Source organism: Pteropus vampyrus, unplaced genomic scaffold (assembly GCF_000151845.1).
Source record: "Pteropus vampyrus isolate Shadow unplaced genomic scaffold, Pvam_2.0 Scaffold76, whole genome shotgun sequence".
Taxonomy (NCBI): Eukaryota; Metazoa; Chordata; class Mammalia; order Chiroptera; family Pteropodidae; genus Pteropus; species Pteropus vampyrus.
Genome location: NW_011888857.1, coordinates 8,316,417 through 8,342,124, shown reverse-complemented (window position 1 = coordinate 8,342,124; position 25,708 = coordinate 8,316,417). Strand labels below are relative to the sequence as shown.

At 37.9% G+C, this 25,708-nt stretch overlaps 1 protein-coding gene across 1 annotated transcript in view; it reads left to right on the top strand.

Moving 5' to 3' along the window:
• Positions 1-1,016: 1,016 nt before the first annotated feature.
• Positions 1,017-25,708, top strand: part of LOC105293752 (protein kinase C-binding protein NELL1-like) — a 282,706-nt gene continuing 258,014 nt past the window's right edge. The window contains exons 1-2 of the mRNA XM_023532094.1: positions 1,017-1,076; positions 3,622-3,781. Of these exons, the coding sequence (XP_023387862.1) occupies positions 1,017-1,076; positions 3,622-3,781 (220 nt within the window). The remainder of the gene's footprint in view (positions 1,077-3,621; positions 3,782-25,708) is intronic.

Below are 25,708 nucleotides of genomic sequence, written 5' to 3'. Positions count from 1 at the left end.
TCAGACTGATGCAGTTGGGTCAGCTCATTTGAACAGAAAGCAGATGCTGAATGATCTGAAAAAAAGGATTGCAAAGGGGACGACTGTAGCAGATTCTGTGGTGAACTTACGGCACTGAATTGGTGTGACAAGAAGGTGGTGACAATGTTGTCAGCATTCTACAATGATACTGTGATTGAAATAGACAACAGAAATGGAAAGAAAACTAAAAAGCCATGTGTCATTGTGGATTGTAATGAGAATTTGGGAGCAGCAGACTCAGCTGCTCAGATGCTCACTTCTCATCCCACTGAGTGGAAAAGTCACAAGTTTTGGTAAAAGAAATTCTTTTGCCACCTACTGAACATTAGAGTGCTGAACTCCTGCATCCTGTTCAAGAAAGACAGTCCCGAGCACACGATCAGCCATGTATACTTCAGACTGATGTTGATTGAAAGTATGCTGGGAAAGCATCCCAAGCCAGAGCAGCAATATCTTTGAGGTCATCCATGCTCTGATGATGTCACACCTCTTCACCTGTCTGGAAGACATCTCCCCAAGAGCTACCATCAACATCAAGGAAACATAATCCAACTGGTTGCTGTGAAGTTTGCTGCCTGCACAACAAGGATAGCAAGAAAATGCAGAGAGAAAAGCAGTGTTTTTGTGCAGAATGTAATGTTCTGCTTTGTTTTTCCGTGCTTTGAAATTTACCACATGAAAAAAATTGTTAAATACTAATCACCATATACATTTTTTACATTAAGATTAGAGACAAGTTCTGTTTAGAAATAACTCCAAGGACAGTTTTTATATTTTATTTTCACATTGAAAACCAGTCAGATTTGCTTCAGCCTCAAAGAGCATGTTTATGAAAATTCAATTAATGCTGGCAGCTGCACTTTTTTCCCCCCTAAATGGTCAATAGGCTAATTAGTTAATAAGACATTAATGATAAAACTCATAAATATTACCACATATTTTAATATGATTGCCTCCAGAGATGCAAAGATATTAAATTTAATAAAAGTTCCAAGATGGATAAAATTCACGTGGTATGGAGGGCAGATGTGGAAAGCTTTATGGCAAGAGCATGGGTATGTAGTGGTGTTCGAAGCCAGGCAGGGGCACAGATATTCCAGCTATGTTGGGAGAGAGTAGTTTGAGTCAGTGAGACAACATGACAAACTAGAAAGGAAAGAATGAACTCTTACATTTGCAGCACAGTGATGGGCCACTTCATTAGAAAAGAGGATTTGCTTCAAGAATATTGGGAAATAAGACCAGCTAGGGTGGACGTGTTAATTAACTAGCTACGGAGAATCCTTTCACAGTATATAGATATATCAAATCATCACTTTGTGCACTTTAAATATTTTACAGTTTTTTCAATTGTACATCAATAAAGCTAAAAATAAAGATCAGGTAGGTAAGGACAGACCAAACTTTTGGAATGTTGCACAAAACCATACCTTTTTTTATAGTTTCTTTTTTCTGGAGTAACCTTCATGGGCAATTCTGGCTAATAAAATGATGACCATTTTAAAAAGATTAGTTCAAATACTATGTCTTACAAGAAGACTTTTCTGCCTATTATCAGAAATTTCTTTCCTCCAATGAACTCTTACTCCAGTTTATCTTTGCTCCTGTTTATCTGGCATGATCACATTTGCAGATTTGCTTAGGTCATTCTGAGTTATGCTTATTATCCCAGTGTAATTATTAGCAGAATCCCCTTTCACTCTAAAATGTTTTGTGCGTATGATAAAAATATAAGGTCACCTACTTATACCTCATTCTCTTCTCCATTGTGTTACATATTGCTGTCTGGTGGCCCCTAATAAAACGTTTATTTGAGCCAAGATCATATCTATTCATTCCTGCATTCCCCCGACAGACACTAATAATTATATATTAAGTGAATTTAAATAAGGAGATGGAAAGCTCTTGGAGTTGAAGTGTGTTCCTAGTGTCATTTGGTGTCGTACTGGCCCATACCAGGTATGTGATAGGTCTGTAAATTTGATCAGACATCCACAGGGTTGTACTACTTTTGGAGTTTGCTGGAGATGACTTTAGCACAGACCAGAAGTGTGTCCTCATAAATCTTCCCTTCCCTTTTCACTGCTTGCTAGCTGGTGCACATTTCTCATTGACAGTTTCGGTTGGTCTTAAGGCCCAAAGAAAAATTTTCTTTGGAAAAAATCCAAGGTGTTAAATCAAGAGTAAATGCATGTTTGTGCTTTACTTTAATTGCATGTGGGTGACTAAAACAGTTCTACTTTGTAGAATTTAACCTTTCTCATTACTGGCTCTTTGTTAAAAAATTTAGAATAAAAATTAATGAAGATAGATGATATTTCAGTTGATTCCTACATTGATCTAATAGGACACTATAGTTACAAACTATTGCATTTTTAGTTTTGTTCAAGTGGTGTTATTTCTTTGGGATTTCTAGCTGGAATTTCAACTCTTGTTTTATAACATTTTATGAATTAATAACCCTACTTGATTTTCCTTTTTAAAATTTCTATGAAGTTATAGTAGCAGATGTTAAAGGGATTAAAGGGCATAAAGTTTCCCATATTATTTATTTACAGAGTAGTCATTTAGATGACTTTTTAAGCTTCCTGATTATGAATGGAAAGTATAGTTATCTGTGAAATCTTGATTTCTAACTTGGAATCTTTCAGTTCATTTTGTAGTGTTAGATGTCTGCTCCCCCCCGCACCCCCCACATATCTTGTGGATTAAGGATGTCACCACTATTCGAATGTGTGTGTGTGTGTGTGTGTGTGTGTGTGTGTGTGTGTTTAGCTATATTACTACATATTACTACATATTAAACCTGGAGGTTAAACTCTGAACCCCATGACAATGGGCTTTATGGAAAATTAGAGTTAAACTGCTGAAGGCCCTTAAAGAGAGTCTTGAGAGTAAATCGCTTTTCTACTCAGAGCACAACCCTGTGCTCACAACATTCCAGTGACCGCTGCCAGTCTTTTGAAAATATTTGTGGTCAATGCTCCTTTGCCAGAATATAGTTACTGGGTCTTCCTTTTTCATTTTTACTCTCTTTGTTCTAAAGAAGCCATAGAATTTTTCATGTAGGATTTTCTCTTTTCTAATCTTAGAGGAAGGCTTCCCAACCTTGGCACCATTGACATTTTGCATCAAAGAATTCTTAGTTGTGGCGGGCTCTGCTGTGCCCCATAAGATGCTCAGCAGCATCCCTGTCCTCTATTACTAGATTTTAGTGGCATCCCCTACTCCAAATCATGATAACCAAAAATATTGTTAGACACTGTAAATGTTTCTAGGGGTAGAGAGGACACGAAATTACCCCCCTTTTGAGAATCACTGCCTTGTCGTCTCTGCAGAAACCTTTGCAGAGCATGGAAGAGGTGATAACCTTAGAAGCACATATCAATTCTGTGACATGCATAAGTCATTTGACTTCTCTGGCGCTCAGTTACTTTACCTGCAAAGTGGGGATAATAGTATCCATCTTTTAGAGTTGAGATTTCACCACATCAGGCATAGAAACTGCGAGGCATACAGTAAGATCTTAATACAGAATAGTCATTCCTATTGGGGGAATTTCAGCTAATTTTTTTTCAACATCATTGATCCCAACTTAAGAAAAGGTGTCTCTCTTTCTTTTTCACCCTGCAAACAGAGCACGATGAATGTGGCAATGGGCAGCACAACTGTGATAAGAATGCCATCTGCACCAACACTGTCCAGGGACACAGCTGTACCTGCAAACCTGGCTACGTGGGGAATGGGACCATCTGCAAAGGTAGGCTTGCTGCCGTAAGGGCATACTGTGAGCTGCCATCCTGCTTGGGGTCTCGATATTCATGGGGCAGACGATTTTCGCCATTCTGGTTACTGAGTATGGTCAGGATTTCTGTTCCTGGTTTATTAGCTGGCAAGGGCACCGTGCATCAGATAAAAAGAAAAATGCTTTGAGTCGACCTTTTGGGTTTAATGAAAAAGGTGTATGTGTGGGTCAGGGGCATGGTTTTACAACTTGATCACTCTGTTCAGCTTTGCCTCTTGACTTGAGTTTGTGAACGATGCTCTGATTACTTCCATTTCCCTTGAGGCTTTGCTTAGAGGGCAAGTGGGCACTACACATGATAACATTCAACATCTCTTGGGTCCTGGCTTCCAACTGCATTTAGAATAAAATTTAAAATCCTCTTTTTGGTTGATAAGGGCTGTCAGAATCTGGTCCCTGGCTCCTGTCAGCTGGCACCTCTCTTTCTTCAGCCCCACTCTCCCCCCTGCATCACCATGTTATTCCTTGCTATTTCTTGAACATGCCAACCACATTCCTGTCTCAGAACTTGGTGCTTGTTGACCCCTCAACCTCCATGCTCATTTTCTTCAGATCTCTACTCAATTGTCTGCTCATCACAGAAACTTTCTTTGACCGTTCTGTCTAAAATAGAACCCCTATTTCTTCTTAACTCTGTGCCCTACTTTATTTTTTCTTCATAATACAACCTGATAAAACATTATACATTTATACACTTGTATTGTCTGTCTCTCCTTTGGGCTATAAGCTCCATGAGTGCAACCATTTGGTTTTCTCTCCCTGCTCTGTCCCCAGCAATTACAATGGTGCCTGGCATAGTGTAGTGTAGGCACCCATTAAATATGTGTTAACTGACTGAATCAACCAAAGAGGAAAGAGACACAATCACAATGAAAAAAGACAAAATGTACAAAAAGAAAAACCCAGAAAACCCTTTGAGTTAGATATTATGACCATTCTCATGAAAGATTCAGTACCTATACCAAGGACACACAACACGTTATTAGTACTCCTCTACAGAGATCACATGCTGGTGATGAGAGAAAAATAATGTACAGTGATTAAATCACTATATTTATGCATTATATTAGAGGAGAATTTTAAAACATTCATTTTATTCTTCTGCTGGTCTTGGGGAAAACAGCCTCCTATGTGGCTGAGAGTACATATTGGTAAAACTTTTTAATGGAAATGGGACAAAATCTATCAACATTTAAAGTAAATCTGAGGAGTGTACAGGGACTCTCTTGATTGCATTGATTTTACCTGTTGAAATGTGTTCTTGAAAGTACATCCTCATGAGGAGAAACAGTGCACATGCAGTGATGTTTTTGCTGCATTGTTTGTATTCATCAAAAACCAGAAACTACCAAAATATCCACCAGTAATAGAATGATTTAATTTATTTGGTGTATCATTTCATGAAATAGAATGCAGTGGTTTGAAAACTCTAAGTACGTGTATATACACATATGCGCGCGCGCACACACACACACACACACACACACACGCATACTGAAAGATCTCCAGGAAATATTTTAGGGAAAAAGAAAAAAAATAAGTTAAATCAAGTTACAGGACAATAATATAGTATCCTTACATATCTAACATATTATTTTAAAATATATATGTATATTTATGTGACTACATAGAAACTGTAAACATGCAAACTGTTCACCATCTTATCCATCGGTGTGTGTGTGTGTGTGTGTGTGTGTGTGTGAGTGAAAGAGCTTTCATGTGTTGCTATGAATTCAATATTTTGAATCTCTTACAACGGGAATTTATATATGTAATATTTGTGTGGGTTTTTTTAAAGTTCCATGGGGCAAATAAACTAGTCACAGCTTTTAAAAGAAGGCTGAAAATATTTCTAAAGCAAAATAAAAAACATAAACATTAAATTAGTTCCTGGGATTATCAAGCCCACTGCTGGTCCCTGCTTGCTCATGCTATAAATATGAGGGGCAACATAGGGATTTGATTTTAATGCACTTTTTCCAGAATCATGTTACCTTGTCAAATAGTATTAATTGCACAGGTTCACTGAGTTTGTGTTTGCTAAACCCTCTCGCGCTCTTGTGATAAGTAGACGCTTCAGATTTGTGGAATTTGAAAGTCCAACTGTGCAATAAAAAGGTTCAAATAATGTTTCTGGTGTCCACAAACTGAAAATACATTTCCTTGAAAGTTATGAATTAGGGAAAATAATTTTCTTAAAGTGATTCTCCTGGTCAACTGTGTTTACTTCAGTAAGAGAGGGAGAATTCTGTGTTTTATAAATGTTGCATGAAGGAGACAGTACAGTGTCATTGAAGAACTGGACGCATTGAGAGTCAGGGTTTAGACCTGATTTCATTACTGTTGAGTTGTGACTTCTATATTTTTACGTATTAAAATTGGGTGAATATCACCTTCTGTGTTTATCCAATATTATTGCAAAGAATTATTAAAGGAAGATATAATGAAGTGTTTTAAACTATCGAATGCTATTAAAAGTTAAGACAGTATTGTTAGTGGTCAGTGATGAAGAAAGAGGAGAAGGAGGCAGTTCACGAGTTGCTTGTGCCTTAGCCTTCTGATGGAAGTCCAGGCATATCTTGTTTGACTGTACTTCGCTTTATTATGCTCCATGGGTGTTGTGTTTTTAAGAAAACAAAGTCAGGACCCTTTCCCAGCAAAACGATTGCAATATTCACTTCATTATGGTGGTCTGGAACCTAACCTGCAAAATGTCCAAGGTATGCCTGTACCCAAATGTGAGTCTGTTTCAGGGCCTGTCTTTTACACTTGTAACTGAAACATTAGTTCAAGTTGTCTGCTGATGGGCAAGGAGTTGGACGAGAATCACAAGACAATTTGAACTAATTCTTTTTTTTTTCTTTTTTTTTTTTAAATGAGCTTTTCTAGACATTGTGTTGTTCTTGGCACTGACTACATCTGGGAAGAAATAAACACTGTTAACACTTCTATTAGCAAGCAACACACAAGGCAGCAGTTTCTCAACTAATACTGATTGGTATGAATTCTCTCAGATGGGCTTTCCTGGTGGCTCAAGCCCATGTGAGGAGGGTTTTTTTTTTTTTTTTCCTTTCACATGGGTGGAAAATATTAGTTCAGCTTCAACAAGAGTCACCAGGTATGTGCAAGACACCTCGCTAGGCACGTTCACATATGTTTTCTCATTCAGTTTCCACCATAACCCTGGAAGGTTGATAGCATTATTCTCTTTCACAGATAAAACTTAAATAAGACATAGTTGAACCTGATTTAACTCAATTAGCGCGACTGCCTTTAGTTTCTTCCCTCTTCTCTCTTTCCCACTTCTTCCTTTTCCTTCATTGTTTTCCCCCGTTTTCTGCCTCTTTTCCATTTCCCCTTTCACTTCCTCCCTGTTGTTCATCACTTAACTCACTCTCTCTTTTCGATGTTCTTACTAAAGACTGCAAAGAAAACAGAAAGGGAAGGGAGATTGCAATAACGTCTATAATTAAAAATCTTTTTGCCTACATTTTAATAAACAGACTAAAGTACTTTTGAAAATATATAACATCTGTTGCCAAATATTTCAGCATTTGGGGTTAAATGTGGGAAAACACTTGCAAACTGTTTCAAATCAGATTTGTACTACCCGACAGAAGGTGGGGGTTGTCTGTGGAAGAGTGTGTATCTGATTTCCCAGTCCTGCATTAACCTGGAACCGAAGGCGGGCTTTAACTAGGCAGCCGTCGATAAGTAGTTGATAGACTAAGCCTTCAGTCTTGTCTGTCATTAGGGCTGGATAAGATGCGATGATCCTTGAAGAATTTCTTGTCTTAATGACTGATAGTATTGACATTTAGTTCATAAACATGCAGCGAGTGTCAATTTTGTGTCTGGAGGCTAGTTCCAGGCACCAAAAGAGCAAAAGACAAATGAGATAGGGTCGCAGGAGATTTTACCATTTAGTGTGGGAAAGGGATTTGAACAAATGCTTTCGACCCAATAAAACAATTTGCAAAATGATATTATCTCATGGAAAGAGGCTTATGTAGAATTACTGCAAATATAGAGCCCCGTGAAAGGCATATTATGTGTTCGTTGGGACTCCTTTGGTTGCAAGTAAGAGAAATCTAGTGGCAGGATTGGTTGTGTAATTTTCAGAGCCCAGAGCAAAATAAATAAGTGGAATCCTTGTCCAAAAAGTAGGAAAAATCTGCTGTTTAAACATACTAAAATATAAAGCTTTTACCATCTTTCCATGATCTCTTTCTCAATTTAACATGGCGTTTTTTTGTTTTTTTTTTATTTGCTATTTAATGTTATTCTGTTGTCCATGGATACTCTTGGGGTGAGTGCAGACTGTCAGAGGATCTTTAGGTCCATCCCCCAATATGGCTCATGCACGTGGCCCACTAACTACAGGGTTCCCCTCTGCCCTGACCAATACTCTCTAGCCTGGCTGGGAATGGAAATTGAGTCAGGCATTTTTTCTTCCATCCCAGTCCACAGCAGATGGGTAACCCAAAGGGACTGCAATCTCTCTACCAGTTCTGTAGATCATCCACAGAATGGACTTGAGTGCTGACCAGCTCCAGGTGGGGAGGATGCAGCTATGTTCTATCTGGAAACACTCAGAACATGGGTGCTCAAACCTGGCCCTCCCTGAAACTGTGTGCAGGACCTTGCTGAGGACAGAGTATGGCAGTCGTGGCTGGGTGGAGTGGGAGAGGTTATGAGGGAGCTGGGGACCCCAGTGGATAGGAATAGAGAGCTGAGAATCCATCTGAGAAAGGCAGGAAGGCAGTGAGAGGTGGGACCACTCATGAGTTCCAAATTCCCATCACATGCTCCATTGTCCCATTGGACCTCACCTGCAAAACACAAATTCAAAGACGAAATTATCGAGAACTTCAAGATGGTGATCACTGAGCATTAACCCATAGGCGTGGGGCCCTTCTGAGTGAGGTATCCTGTGCAACTGCACCGGTTACATGCTACTAGTGTTAGTGAGCTTTTCAGGTATGTCATAGAATGTAAGGACAAGAAAGGTGGCTCGAATTTAGGAACAGATGGCTCTAAGAGCTGCATTGCTGAGAGTATCTCCTCTGTCTCCTTTCTGCTTCTCTGTGGATTGGCTTCATGTTTTTCTCTCATTATAGGCTGGCTTTCTGTTCATTTTTCTATGTGGTTGAGGATCAGATCCTCTTTTGTAAGTTCAGAAACTTGGTCTTATAAGGATACATGAGATGATCAATCTCTTATGGATCTGTATATTAATTTATTATGATAACTGTTGTGGTTTGAAGAGTTCCTGAAAATGATACACCTGTTTTTCCCCATCTGCATTCAGAACCAGTTAAGAGACAAATCAAGCAAGTGGAGACCAAAATGTTAATATGAGTACCGAGAAAGATTATACTAGAGAACATGGCTAATGTACATGCCAGTATTCATAATGTTGAATCCCCAAATTACAGAGGCTTATACAGCCATTCACAGGTGGTCCAGGGTGACCTGTGGAGCATCTTCAGGTAGGGCTTCCTCTGTATACTTTAGGACAGAAGACATAATTCGGAATGGGTGTTTCCTTGGGGCTTCCTGATCCTTAGCCCATAAGTGAGATAAGAGCTGGTCTACATGTCCAGTTCTTATCTCTGTCTCGCGGGTAATCAGAGAAGAATGAGAGGATAGGTCAAGAGGCCAAGGAGAAGTTGCTCTTTGGGAAATCAGACAAATAGAACAGAAACACACTGCCCCTCCCCCAACTCCACCAACTTCTGTTAAGTGGCGAAATGTTTGTGTCTGCAGTTTCATCTTCTTTCTTAAATGAAAGATACGCAGGGAGCCTTTTGTTCTTTAAATTCAGAATTATTTAAGTGAGAAATTGGAGCTAAGGAGTTAGCTGGAGGTTTTATTGGCTCATCATCATCTCAGTATCTGTTTGCCTGCTGCAGCCATCTTCACTGCAGGAATAGTCAGAGACTGTTCTAAAGTTAGTGTGATGCCAATGCTCAACGTACTCTAGCATTTAAGGAGACAATGAGAGATGTCGCACTCCTGCTGTCCCCTCAATGTCCTTCTCTTGCCTAGAGAAATAGATGAATGAATCTTCCCTTGCCCAAAGTTTATTTTCAAACCAGGCGAGGGGGCTCTTTAATGACTTGACAGTTTATGGCAATGTAGTTTTGTTTTTCCTAGCCTTTCAAGTCCAGGAAGCCCTCCCTAATCTCAGGCTGGGTAAGCAACCCTTCTCTGTGCTCCAAAGACACCCTAGAAACAATACTCCATTCCTCATGATCTCATGCCGCAGTTGAATCTTTTACTTGTTACCTGCAAGCCATGGCTAATAATCTCTGCTTTACCAGTATTTAGCACAGAGCTGAGCATGTTATAGTGCTCAATAGTTTCCTGATGAGTAAATACATTAAGATTCATTTCTAATAGAACATGCCCTTGTGTATCTAGAAGATTTTACAAGAAAGCATAGGTCTTCCTGGGCCTAGGACACAGAGGTATGTAGGCCACTCACACTTTACCCCCAGCCTGAGGAAACCACTGCTTCCAAAGGCAGATATGCAAACTGACTTTACTGTCAAGTCTGCATTGCTAATGGGTGACTGGCTATCAAAGAAAATCAGTACAATAAAATTCAATTCATTGTAGAAGTTCCAGGAACATAGGTGAATATTCTAAGACATTTTAGAATCTTGTAGTGTTCTGAAGTCATTCATTATGAGTGTGTTTGCATTGGGGTGCATATGCAAACTAGAAGTTTCTGTTTAATGGGATGCTGGATAAATTGTTCAAGAAAGATGCATAAAGTAAGGAACAGAAAACCAGAGAAAGTTTAATATAAACGGATTCGTGTTACAGTTCATGCTAAAGATGTAAATGAAATCCTGAATTAAATAACTAATATAGGTATTTCACATTAAAGGCTTTCAAAGATTCATAGGCAATAAAAGAGGAAGAGAGAGAGAGAATAGAAAGGTAAGTTGTTTTAATAAGGTATCACGTATGATGATAAAATTGATAAACGGGCTGTGAATCAGAGAAGATGATATTTCTGGATTTTAAAGCAAATAGCAAGGGGAATAGGAAAGCCTTTGGCAAAAGTACTTACAGCACTGTAGACATAGCTTTCAAAAGTGGTTAATGTGATGAGGAAGAATTCAAGAAGGTTCTAATCTGAAATTCTGCCTTTAGGCGTACAGACAAAATGTTGGAGAGAATGGCAAGAAGCGAGGTTGACTGACATTATAGGATGTCTTGACCCATTTAGAGTCAGGCTCATTTGTAAAAACACATTCATATTGATAAATAAATAAGTGTTATGAGTATATTTCTGAGCGCACCTCTGGTTATGGAGCAATTTCATAGCATTCCAAGGAAGGATTTGAAATGCTGCTCTATGCTCAATCTGTTTATAAAGTTGGAAAGCAGGTAGATTAGAGGTAGCTCAGGATCAGACTTGGTCAACAGGAAAACTCTTTGTAGCAAATGTGGACTACACTTCTAGCAATTAGAGCCACTTGAAAATGTTCAATTGTAGAAGATGATGTGGGACTGTGTTTCTTTAAGGTTTTTTATCAGAATCATATTGAAATAATTGGATGAGGTCAGATTACTATAAGAAATGTGACTTTCAAAATTTTTTAGGACTATTAGATGATTTGACCATAAAAAATAAGCATAAAGACAAAACTCATGTGAGTGTGGATGACAGAATACTTTTCAGTTAAGTTCAACTAGTTATCAGACAGTGTTCTTAACACAGGGATATACATTTTAACATACAGTGGTAAGAAATAGTTTGTCAGGAATATGCAGAAATAATGCCATGCTTATATATGTATAGTCCCTAGGAGTAGGCTACAGAATGATGACACAATTTTCTACTAAAAAACTGTTTTCTATTGAATAAAGTCTAAACTCTCGAGCAAGGCACTTAAGACTCTGTGATGGCTTGGCCCCATGTGAATATTCTGAGCCTCCTCTTATATATCATCTCTCCCCATTACCTTCATCAGTCACACTCGAGAGTTAACTAATCATTCTCCTAACAGGCCAGGCCAGAGAATCTCATGTCCCCTCCCCTTTTGGGGGGATCATTTATTATACTTGAGTGACTTTTTGACTTTTTCATCTTCTTCCAATTGAAATTCTATTCATACTTCTTAGTTAAGTTCAAACTTCATTTCCCCTGATCTTTCCAATTAGAATAAATGTTCTCCTCTCAATTCTGCTTACAGTATTCAATGGATTATGCCTTGTTAATCTTTGATGTTTACATATCAGGCTTTCCCCCTGACATAAGACCTTGTTCTTCCTGAGTGCTCAGTAAAATATATTGATGCAAAATGAGAATTGGCCAGGTCATCTGACACAAATCAACTGTGCTCTTATAGCCTGATGCATTAATTACTGCTGAATCTAGACTACCATTCAGAAAATTAAAGAAAAACTAAAATTGTAAAGTAAATGCTTGTATCATCTCTATTCTAATGTTTTAGAAAATTACCAATGTGCCTGCTATTTAACTTCGAAGACGTTATCTGTTGTACATAGAAAATTCATTTATTCATTAATTCCCATAGATACTGAATTTGCCCCATAGATACTAATAGCCAGTGGATACCAAGCATAATTTTATCAGTAATGATCGAATCCTTTAGCATAATTTGAGAGGCAATAGAAGCCTGAATGTGGTTTCTTTTTTGCATATATTTAAAAATCTTCTTTCACTTATTTACTCAGCAATCTTAATATAGGCTAGGTTTAGAAACAGAAGGCATTTAACATGCTGGGAAGTCAAGGGAGCAAGGGATGCATTACAAGTTACTGAACACACATCTCTGCCCTTCATGGTTCAACAGAATTCTGTAGACATCCACTCACCCCAGTGTGGTGTGTGCTGTTTAGTGGGCAATAGTCTTTTCATACTGTGGTCTTGGTTCACTGTGACAAATGGGAAACATTCATGAGACTCAGATCCATATTCCATTAGAAGACTCAAAAAACATGGAATCAATTTTTCTGTTGGTTGTTTAACTTTCAACCATAAATAAACTTAGTATCATTTTGTACCATAAAATGAAATATTACTTTACCACTACCTGTTGGAGCTTTGGGGTGACACCATTCTTTTCCGTTCCTGTAGGTTAAAGTTGGTATAAAATAGATGTAGGTCAGTGTGGGAATCATAGTGTTGCCGTAATCTTCACCTCTCTGGGACAGTCAGGTACCAATTCAGAGCTCACCCCTCATACTCTCTCAGTTGTAAGAGAAGGTAGAAGAGAGGATGCAGAGAACTGTTTGCTCTACTGATGGCACAAAGATAAGAGGGTCTGGGGATCTCACTATGCCCGAGTGCTGGAGGTCTGAGAGGAGATGGCTTGTATCATGTTGGAGTCATGGTCTCTGACACACATGTACAACTCTTCATCAGACTTGCCAACAGACAGTTCTCATAAAGAGAAAAGCTATGACTTGGGTACAGAAATAAACTTAAAACAATCATCCCACTACCATTTTTTCCAAAAGGCTGGAAAAGATAGCATGATAAAGACTCTTGCACCCCAACTACTCCAGCTCCAGAAATGCTCACCTATTTTAGATGCCCTATTATTAGTAGTAGTAAAAGTAGATTGGTAGTAATGTTACTATGAGTATTTGAGTATCAACTATGGCATTAAACAGTATTAAAATAATTTCAAACTGTTTTGCAAACTCACTGTCATACAAGCATTAGTACTGAATTTAAATATGAGTGTATTTGTTATAGTCCTAAAAGGGGGGTCACTTTATAATGCTGATTTAATTTTAAGAGAAAGAAGAATCTCCAGGCCTAGGGAAGATTATTATGTTTATATTTTAAATGATGCTTGCTTTGAAAAGTGTGACAGAAACTAGAAAATGAAACCAATTGTCTAGTTTAAGTTATCAAGAGACAGTGTGTTCATCAGCTTGCTAAAGAACTGCAGGCAAACACAGAAGTTAAATTATAGTCTTGAAACCAGCAATAGTGCACAACAAGACTGGGGCAAGGGCAGGGGAATTGTGTGGCACATGATACAATATATTGGTTGGATTATTTTGGCTTAATAAGACAGACCTTGATATAGTATTATCCTGGCCTTTAATATTCTTTTCCTTCAAGTATATTTCTACTGGACAAAAAAAGAGTTCTCTTTGCTGCAATTAATGCACTTTCCATCACTTACCAAAGTCAGTGCTTGCCTTTTAAAATTTGCAGCCTAGTGGACAATAACTTCATCCCAGTGGACAATGACTTCATCCCTAGGGTCTTAAGGGAAATATGTTAAACCAGCTTGTATCTCAGAGGGTGTGGAAATCCGACACATAGACAAGTGCTGATTCTTTTGAGTGCATTTCGAGGTTGCACTTTGGTGAGTTACAGAGATGTTTGTTATCCATAATTGTCACATCTGAATGACTCGTGAGATTAGCAAAGCCATATGAATATATATCAGTCTATTTTATTTTAATATAGGCTACTGAACATTGACTTTCTATTGAGCAATCAATATAAGACTGTCTTTTTTTTTTTCCTGAGTAACAATTCTTAATGGACCAGAAGACTTTCTTTAGGCACTATTATTGAAAGATGCTATAGTTAATCTGTAGACTATCTGCTGGATTATGATCTGTTTAGGGGAGCAATTATTTACAAAATATTCAAAGTATTTAATAACTAGTACTATTATAGAATGGCACCAGCTATACTTGATATGCTCATAGAAGCTCAGAATATGTGCAAAGGGAATTTACTCTATGTAGAACAAACAAAAAGAATAACTATAATATCTGGTTGAGTGCCATATTTGAAATCAAGATTAGCTTCGGTAGATCTGGTTTTTCTTAATGACTACTGTGGTAATAGAGCTAAGCAGTCATTTGCCTAGGTCAGGTACCGTTGCAGGATCTGCCTTGCCCAGATACTTCGTAATACTTAGAGACTTCCTTTGACTCTGATTTTTATTAAGGAAACAAAAGATAAATTGAAAAACATTGACAGGTAATGTTCAAATGTCCACATAATTTGGGGGTAGTGCTAATTGCATCGTTCCTTCGTAGGATATCAATAGAATAACCAGTAGTATGTGTTGTGGTTCACATTTGCTTGCTTTCACATTTCTGCTTCATCCTATCCCCTACACAATGATGTGTTTCTTCATTTGAGTCTCATGCATGTTCTCTCTTTGTTTTCTAGAATAAAGTTAGATATGCCAATTGGCAGAGCGCCTCAGCTCTGTCGACAATTGCTCATAGCTTAGTCCATAAAATACAGCTATCTTCCGACACAACCACATGAATTCAGTGTCTTTTTATTGCTTTTTCCTAATTTTCTTATGTATACCTAGATTTTTGTTTGTTTATTTGCCAGGGCATCTGGGTTACACCTTATCCTGTTATAATGAACCACTCAAGTGACCTCTTGTTATTCACTGTCACTTATTAATAGACAAAATGACGTTTTCAAATTTCTTTTCACCTTCAGCTCCTAAATGGGGTAAAATGGCTAATACATGTGAAACTGCTTATATAAGGTAAGGAAACAATAGTAGCTGCTGTTATATACAAGCTCCAAACTTTCATTAGATCCAAAACAATAAATTCTTATTTATTACTCATATCATTGTTCATTAAAAGTCAGTGGTGAGTAGGGGTTGTGCTCCACACAGTAATTCAGGAATTCACTCATTTTTTATCTTGTGACCTCTTCTTGGTTCTCAGAATCCTACCATTCCATTAGCAGATAAGGAAGGAGAGTTAGGTCATGCTTGGGAGGCTTTCATTGGCCAGGCCTGAAAGCAGCACACATCTATTTGGCTCATGTGGCATTGAGTAGGACTCAGTCCATGGCCACACCTAACAGCGGAACCGAATGTGTGCTTGGGAAGAAGGGGAAGGACACAGATTTGGGTGGGCACTAGCAGTCTCTGTAATATTGATGTTGTAAAAACATTTCTAAGTGAATAATAATGGCTGCATTATTCTTTGTAGAAAATCGAGCTCTGTATGCAGTTCTGAAATGGATTCTAGCTGATGCACGGTGAAGATCATTTGCAGGCCTTCAAGTAAGAAAGACTGGGAGTATTTAGGGTTTCAAAATTTCTCCATTTGACTGAACTCATTCCTTCCAACCATGTCATCACTCCTTCTGTCTGGCTTCAGTCAAAATAAAGACGGTTCGCTTTTGGTCTAAGCTTTTGATCCTGCTAGTTTTTCGAAAAATTAAGAAACTGCTTTGTAGGTCACTAAAAGTGGTGTAAACAATTCAGAATCGTTAAATATCTCTTGAGTAGAACTGCCAGTGACATAGTACAGTAACTCTCCACCTGTGCCCAGGACCTCTCATAATTCTATTACTTAAGTAACTGATTCCTGCTTGTTAATATGACGGTCCTCTTCCTGTGATTAGTGCTCATTTCTTCCAAAATTGGTCAATTTTCCATTTTTAAACATACAACAGAGAAATCATGTGTTGGTTCTCTTGCACTGTGTTTCTGTATCACCTTACTCATTTGGACATGATATTTTTAAAATGTGGTATATTCTAAAAAATATTGGGCAGGGATAAGGCAAAATTTCAAGTGTTTATTTAAATCTAGTTTAATTATACTTTCAGGTTTATGTTAGAAATAATGAACTAATTTAAGATAATTTTTTGTAGGTAGAATATTATAATTTCAAAAATAGATATTTTGCTTGTATAAATGGCTTCATAGATGAGGGAGGAATTCTAGCTATCCATCTATCCATCTGAAGCATAGCCTGTTTAGGGAATTGTGACTAGGTGAGATTGGAAAATGAGTTCAATTCAGCCTCCTAGACTGTTTTAAGTTAGGAAGTGATCTTTGAGGTCTAGATGGAAAACTCTTTGTTTTGCAGAGTTTTATGCAGATGAGGGTATTGATCATTGATATATTTACTTGGAGTATCTCTTTGAAGACTATTTTAAGTATAAGAAAGGTATATTAAATTTATTTCAAGAGGACTTCCTTTATGTTTAACACAACGAAACACACACATGCACATAAACAAGTGTATGCTCTGAAATTAGAAAATGTAAAGACTCTTGAATAACATTATCCAGTTGAAATAACATGTAAAGGACATGTTATTTTAAATTTTCTAGAAGTGGCCTTAACAAAAGAAGAAATAAGTTTGACACATCTGAATTCAGACATTTCAAGCGCTCAACAGCCACCTGTGGCTACCCCAGCAGCTCTAAAAACTTCAGGGTAGGTTTTAATTAATAAGAAACTAATATGGCTCACTCTTTATTATATACCCCTAAGCACACAGAGGAGATTCTTGGAGAGGCAGCATGGTACCCTTAAAGTAAAAGAATGGTGTTTTCTGTAATTTTCTTTGTTATATCGAGTAGCCCAGGTCTGGTTTTCAGTTGAACGCAAAACGGTAGTGTTTATTAAGCAGACAGATGGCTGGAATCCATCCAGTATAACATTTCTTGTCTCAGGATGGAATTTCACCATAAAGTCAGATACTGAATAGAAAAAAGGAGTGTTCATCAAAGCTTAAATTGTACTAAGATAAGAGTAGAGGGAAAAGAAAAGTCTTTGGCATTTACTTTTGTTGCATTTCAAGATCAATTTTGTATTAAAAACAATTCATAAGAGACCAGACATAATGCTTTTCTTAATAATCTGCTCACTGTGGTGATGCTTGTCAACTTCAAATAGTGACATGCTCAGTAGTCTCTTGTTACAGCCATTAGCCAGAAGAGAGTCACGCATTCTCGAAGACAGGGAAACATGGCAATTTGTGGATAATTATCTGACGCACTTAAACATGCCACTTAGTGTGATCATACTTGAATGTTAAATTTACAGAGAATAAACCTCATTATTTTAGACCCAGATAATTTGGAATTCTTAATAATTTTATTGAAATTGAATTAACAAGAGGTGGACCCGAACACTGTAAATAAAGGACTTTTGAATCTGACACTCTTGAAATTAAATCTCAACTCCAACATATACTGTGTGTTCTAGAGCAGAGTCTCTCAGCTTCACTGAGTTTGCTTGTTTGCCCAAGGAATATGAAGGAAATGACACAAACTTTATAGTCGGTATTACCACCAATCATTCCCAGTTTGGCTGCTTTTCAATTCATCCACCACACACTCAAAACCAGAGTGATTCTCCATGGTGAAGGGCGTGGCTTTGGGAGCTAGACTGCTTGGTTGGAAGCCCAGTTCTTCTGTTTAGCTAGCTGTGCCATCTTGGGCTAGTCACTTAACTGATCTGTGTCCCACTTTACAACTGAGAATAATAATTGTATCTACCTCTGTCGGTTGTTTTCGGGCTTAAATGGGGTGTAAATGCTTAGGATACCCACTGCCTGGCATATTGTGACAACTGTTGAGTATCTATCTGTCTCTCCTGTGACTCTGTGCTGAAGATCCTCCTGTGCATCGCCATGACTTTCAGAACTTCTCAGAGTGGTACACTGGCCTTTCAGGTCTAGTTCCTACCTACCTCTCTAGCCCCATTTTCTGCCACTTCCTCCCCAACAAAATATACTTCAGTCAAACTATTTATGTATTCCAAGTCTTCCTTGCTGTGGAATAGCTCAGTGGTGAGGTACACGGATTTTTGAAGTCAGTCTGCTATGTTCAAAACTGGTCTCTAGCATTTAGCAGTTCCATGACCTTGGAAATTTCTTTATTTGGCCCTTGCTTATCCTTCATAGTTTTACCTCTTTCAGGTGATCGACCTTCACTCCTGCTCTGTGTTCCTGCATATTATTCTTTGTCTTGGCATTTATTACACTGTACTATAGTTGCAAATTTGCTTAATTTATCTCCCTCAGTGGCCTGGGAGGGCAGACAGCATGTCCTATTCATCTTTGTGTCCTTAAAGCTTAACGTGTAGGGATTTTTAAATAAATATTTATTGAGGAAAATAAACCATAAAATAGTTGTGAATATTAAGTGAAATAACTTATGTCTACTGTTTGGCACATAGCAGGAATGTAGTAAATACAAATTTACTTTACCTTAAAATTCACTTTTAGGTACCTACATTATGTGGGAAGACTTTTACACTTTAATGAGAAAATTAAGAAAGTCAATAAATAAAAGATCCTGTTCAAAGCACAGGTATTCTACATTTGGTACCTATTTAGATGTGGCTTTGGCCACCAGCCTAGTGACTGAAATGGTTTGTTCCACCAGGTCCAAGCTATTCCATTTAATATAAACTGTTATTTTTTTTTTTTTACTTAAAGAATGTTGAAGTAATATAAATATAATACTGTAAAGAAAAGTGTGACCATTTACCCACAAGCCCACCCCTAGACAAAAAATAATAGCTAGCCTTTGTTGAAAACTGTGAACTAGGCACTATGCTAAGAGCTTTGCAATAAATATCTCATTTAAGTCATACCAGTTCTCTCTGAAGAAGGCAAAATTATTGTCCCTATTATGTATACGTAATATGGAAACAGAGGCTTGGAAAGGAAAATTGAGGCTAGTAGCTATGTAGTTTAGGGCGGGGATAAGGTTAGATAAGGATAAAGGGTTTTATGTAATACTTGAGTTGTAACGTGCATAGATACCAAGTTGTCATATGGATACAAGCTTGAAGAATGCCAAGACTTTCTGTGGAACATAGGTCACGTGGGAATAATGATACTTCTCTTGAGAGGGAAGCAGATTTTTTGGGCATGAGCAAGAACCGAATTATTGCTGTGTGTTGGAGGAAGCATTCTCTGAAGATAAGGAATTAGGGAATTTGTTTCCCATCAGCTGAAGTTTTAGAAGTCATAGCCCAAATCTTTGGGACAAAAAGAAGCAACAGGAGGGAGAAAGGAAGTAGCCCATCTGACATTGAGTTTGAACTGAGATGGAAACAGGGAAGGATTGTATTTTGGATGAGAGCCAGAAATCAGAGGCAAATGGAGCCTGGTTAGATTAATCTCAATATTAAAGTTGTGGTTCCCAAGGTGGAGTCGGAAATGACAGCTGCAGAAACTGGATTATAGGCAATTGAGGAGGGAAAAATGAAGACAGCTAAAGTAGAGAATGACATCTGTTGTTTTTGCTTCCCAGCATTCTTTTACCCTGTTGGTAGTCATTCTAGATTTCCTTCTGGGAACCACCCCTCCTCACGTTCAGATCATGTGGCCCTAGGGTTGGAACTTTTAGCTCTCCTCTAAGACAATTAGAGCAGCACATTTTCCTGGCCACAAGGATTAGTTCAAGGTCTGACATGTCACCTAAGCAGATCCAATTAGGTTTTTTTTTTTTTTTTCCCCCTGGTTATTTTAAAGGGTCTCATTTTTTTTACCATAGAAGGAAATGTGAAAGGATATGACGAGGAGCACTTGTGACCATTTTGGGACCATAGCTATTGAGAATGAAGCCAACATGGAGCTGAGTGGAGAGAGGAAGTTAAACCAGATCCTGCTAATACTGTTAGAGCTGCTTCTTCAAGCCCCAGCTGAAATAGGACTAGCCCTAGTTTTGCTTAATCCTACTTAGTTTCCTGTTGTTGTTATTATTTTTTAACTGCTAAAAAAGTACTAACTGCTGGCATCATAACACAGCTTCTTTGTGAAGAAAAGCAGTAAGAATCTTTTACATTCCAATGGGAACATCTTTGTATTTCTATGTGAATAAGATCTATTTGGAATAAAGATGATATGAATCAGGGTGGTCCGGGTTCTTATTAAGCCAAAGGGAAGGCAGTGTTTTAGGTGGAAGATTAATTAACAGATTTGACTACATGCTTGTACATTTTTTTCCCTCAGGTACGGCCAAATTATTATCAATCTCAATATTCTTGAATAAGGGTTTTATTTACTAAAAATTACATGTCGTATGAATGCATACAATATGCACTTTGTAGATGCTTTTCTACTCCCCACTGTATTCAGGAGTCTTTTAGTTCAATAAGACAGCCACTACTTTCTATCATTCATATTATCCTCAAAACCTGTAGGGTGCTTCCTTGCTCCTGGCTATTAGAATTAAAATATCATTCTCTTCTTTAGAATGGTGTCCTTTGATTTCCTTATCAGCAGCCAGCTGGGTTTGAAGGTCTATAGCCTAATCACTCAGATTGATAGGGGAAAGTTTTCATATTTTGTATCTGGCTGATAGGAAGTAGAATACAAATAAACTCAAAGAGTTACTCTTTAGGTAAGGTTAAACCAATGACTCTAATTCAGATCATTCCATAAATTGTATTATCTTGAGCAAAACACTCTATCCCTGGATATTGCAGATTATAAATATTTGGAGCAAGGAGTAAAAACAGTAACTCCCAATCTCTTTTATCTTTTACATCATGATATGCATAGAAATGATAGTATTTGATAGGCATATGGAATAAATTGATGAGGCTGCTGACTGCCTAAGGTCACCTGGCTGGGCTGAGGGGAACAGTAGCTCAGTATACCTTACCCTATTCCTGGCACTCTGATTGGGAAGCGCCTGGAATTGTAAACCATATGGGGTGATTTTGATCCAGGCTCAGTCACTAAACACCACTGTATCTTGGGGCATTCTTACTGCCTTTTTTTTTTTTTTTTTTTACATGATTGGTCTTTCGTAATGATGGTGTATAAAAGTACTTCTTATAGTGAGTGTTTCTAACATTTTTTTTTTTTTTTTTTTTTTTGTCCTTAATCCTGCATCCTTAAATGAGGACTTTCCAGTCTAGTTCAAATGAGACATGTCTGTATATCTGGAGCAGCATGAAAGCATCAGCTAGAAGCTCATTACTTAGGTCTGTTTAATTACTGCTAAGCATACTTTTTTTTAAAAAAAATCATACCTACATTATTTAAGATACTTTTCTGACAGTATATGATAGAAAGTGTCAAGGTCTGGGTTTAGTACTCAGAGATTATTCATAGAATTTCTGAACTAAAAGGAAGAGTTGAGATTATTTATTCCTCAAGTATAAAACGAGATTCTCCTAAAATCCTCAGAGTATATTTATATAGAGCATCATGCACATACACAATTGAGGATGTTTAGAGCCAGTTCCTAGTTGTTCTTTGATAGCATAGAAAGAAAACATATAAACACATAATTCATCCATTAACCAGCCTATTCTTCCTTAGCCAGGTCTTTAGTACATAGAATTAGAGACATTTCAATGTCCGTAACCGTCAGTGCCTAGCAGGAGCAGTAGCTGACCACTTTGATGGGAAAGGTCAGCACTAGATCCTCCAGGTTGAGATGTTTGAGGGCAAATGATCAGGGGTCAGGGAAGTTGAAGAGACTACAGATACCACCAGGAGATGTTTATTCTTGTGGGCAAACCCAGGATGCAAGAGAATCAACAATGAATAATCACAGTCTATGCAAACTTTTGGCAATGGCATGAGGGAGTGCTACGGTCTGAATTGTGTGGCCCCCTTGAAATCATATGTTGAAATTCTGAACCTCAAAGGTGATGGTACGAAGAGGAGGGGCCTTGAGATGGGTGATTAAGTTATGAGGGTAGAAACTTCATGAATGGGGTTAGTGCCTTATAAAGGAGGCCCCAGAGAGATCCATAGCTCCTTCTACCTGTGAGGACACAGTGAGGAGATAGTGGCTATGAACCAGGAAGAATACAGTTGTTCTTGGTGCCTTGATCTAGTACTTCCCAGCCTTGAGAACTATGAGAATTACACTTTTGTTGTTTATAAACCACCCTTTCTATTGTATTTTGTATAGCACCACAAACTGACTAAGGCAGGGAGCCTCAAGGGGATGGAATGGATCATACTGAAGAAGACTTTGAAGTGGGAAATAGTGAACCAAGCAGATTTTATATATTAAGATGGTCTATCTGTGGGTAGCTAGGTTCCAGATACTAGGATGAAGTTCAAGGATAAAGCTCCATTCTATCAAAGGAGCAAGGACCAGACTAGGATTTGTGAACAAAGCTGTGTTTATTGAATGTACATCGACACAGAAATTAATAAACATGTATGACATATTTAAGTGCAAGTCTGTGCCAGACGTTTATACACACTGTTCATTTAAGCATTATTAAATTCTCCAAAGGCATGCATTATTCTTTTTACAAATGAGACAACAGAGGCTTAGGTAACCACCTGTCATCACACTGTTAGCAAATGGCAGAACTAGGATTTTTAACCCAGGTTTTTCTGACTTAAAAGTCTATTCTCTTTTGTAAGAGAGGTTGATAACTAGATCCTTGGGAACAGGGACCAAGAAAGAAGCACTGAGTAAGACTTGTGGAATCTGATCAGTTTTACTACTGTAATACTAGTCTGGGGGACATGTAGGCCTTCTGCTTAGGTCTGGGTTGATCTGTGGAAAAAAAATGTGGAGCTAGATTTGAGATCCAGGGGCCCAGCTAAGAGGTTTCTGACCAAGTTGTCCCTGACACGTCCTATAACCATGTGCCAAATTTCTTAAAATAAGATGCAACTGAAGAAAGCTGCTTCCAAATGAAAACTTTATGGCATATTATATTTTTAAGGGTAGCAGATTGAAGGAGTCAGGTGCAGTCAACTCATTCTATAATAAGTTGACAATTGGGATTAATCAGAAATGGAGCTCAAAAAGAACCCAATTCTCATGCCTTGAACAAACATGTACAGTAGGAGGTTTTGCTTTCTATATGTATTCAGTCTTTTAGTGGAGATAGCAAAAGAAGGGAAACATTTCAGATAAGTTAGTGTAGGAAGAATGATAACAATAGGCTTGACTATTAGATTTTAATCTCTTCAAAGGCAACTCTTGCTCAAACGTGGTTTTGTGTTCTACAGCCTCTCCGCACCTTCTTTTAATCAATAATTTTACTGAGTTATTCTTAAGCTTAAAATGTACAACTGACAACAGGTGAAGTATGCTAGTCTGTACTATAAGTACTTAACACTTGAGTAAACTTGTAAAAAATTACATCATTTTAAGTAAATAAAACCTTTATCTCTGTGGATAAAGGTTAATCTAGAAATCATATGAGATATCTCATTGTTGGACAACCAAGGCATTTTAGAGCTAGATGTGCCCTTAGAGATTATTCTCCTATTTATAGATCTGGATGCCTTGGGAAGAGACATGTCTATAACCTCTTAATGACAGAATGAGGCTGAAAACCCAGGTTTCTAATTCTAGGAAAACTTTTCTTTATTCCATGATATCTTCTTGGACTTTTCTTTTTGTTTCATGGTAATTTCTATGTACTACAATATATACTACAACTATAGTGATAGAGTGGTAACTATGATTTATGTAGTCATTTGCCTGTTATCAAAATAATGTTCACTCTGTTATTTCTCAGATAACCTTGAGGGAGATATTATCTTCAGACTTGCTTTATAGATGATGAAACTGAATTTAAAGGGGGTGAAATAACTTGTTTAAGGCCACACAAGAAAGACATACCAGAGCTCAGAGTCCAGTGCAAATTCTTAGGGTATAGGATATACTCCTTCCAATGTATTGATCGTAAAGCAACCATGTACCATAACATCCAACTTATGACACTCTTAAGAATAAAAGAAGGCTATTAATGATTTCATTAGTACAACAGGCATAAAACAGTACCATACTAGACAAACTAGGGTAGAACATCTGATCATCTTGTAATTCCTCCTATACTTGTTGGTCAACCAAGAATATGTCAGATGTTTAAAGTCAGGGATATGATGGTCAAAACAAAACCTCAGTCTTAGTGTGGGAGAGAGGTCTGGGAAGGTTTGAACAAGTTACTGCTGAACTGACAAATAAGATTGAATAGACAGTGAATTAAACAAGATCAGAGGTTTGCATAGCAGAGTGGTATGTGGAAAAAGAAAAAAATTCCATGTAAAATGAGCAGTGTGGACCCCTTGCAAGACAGAGCAAAGCAAGCGTATGGAACGGCTGCCTATCTACCAAATACCAGAATTGCCTAAGAATTGTAGGCCGCTGATCTATGCCTAGAATTTCTTTTTATAGCATTAGGCAATGAAAATAATAAATGTGTCTCTGTGAAGTCAGCATATGTTAAATATACGACTAATTGCAAGACTAAGTGAAACACTCATAATGGTACCTGAAGAAAATATAATGATGGAAAAAAAGCCATTTCCTTGCTACCCAAGAAATTACATTATGGAAATTGCACCATCAGAATGAATAGATGGCTTTAAAAAAATCACTGCCCGGCAAACAAATGCATAAATTAAATGTCTTGAGTAAGGTTAATATTAAAGTTATGTTTGCTCAGTTTAAAGAAAAAGGACTTTGCATGGAGGGAAGCAAGAGATTGAAAAGGGAGCTTTGAAATTAGGCAGCAGGAGAGCACACACATGCCCACGGGAGCTGTTGAACTGCCTGGAAATCCATCTTTGCCTACCAGCCATTTTCAACAATCTCTGACCATACTTGTCTTTGTTGCTAACTTTGCTGTTATAAAGGCGGCAGACACACTGGTGATCATTGATGAAAATACCAACACACTGAACTATGCTCTCTGGTTAGCGAGCTTCTTCTTTGCCATTAAGTGGCATTTCACCATCTCTTCTTTCCACAGTACATTTCACAGCCATTTCTGAAAGAGCCCAGCTGTGCTGAGGTGGCCACTGGGAGGGATACAGTGTGATTGCTTGCAGCTCAGGATATCTGAGAGCAGCTGAACAAGCCCTGCAGCCTTCAAATCCTCATTGAATTGCTTTCCAGGAGCACATTCCTTCACTTTTCTCTGACATGGGAGGGGATAGAGGGAACAGTCATGATCTGAAATGACAGACACACTGGACGGGTGTGAACTCATTTATTGAGGAAAGAAGTCTACGAATTAAAAATCCAGAGAGTAAGCCTGATGGACTGACTGTCTGGAGGCCTCTGCCAAAGTCTAGTGAGAATATCCTTAGCAGTGGCTGGATGGGTCTTGGAAGAATCGTTTTGGGTGCCAG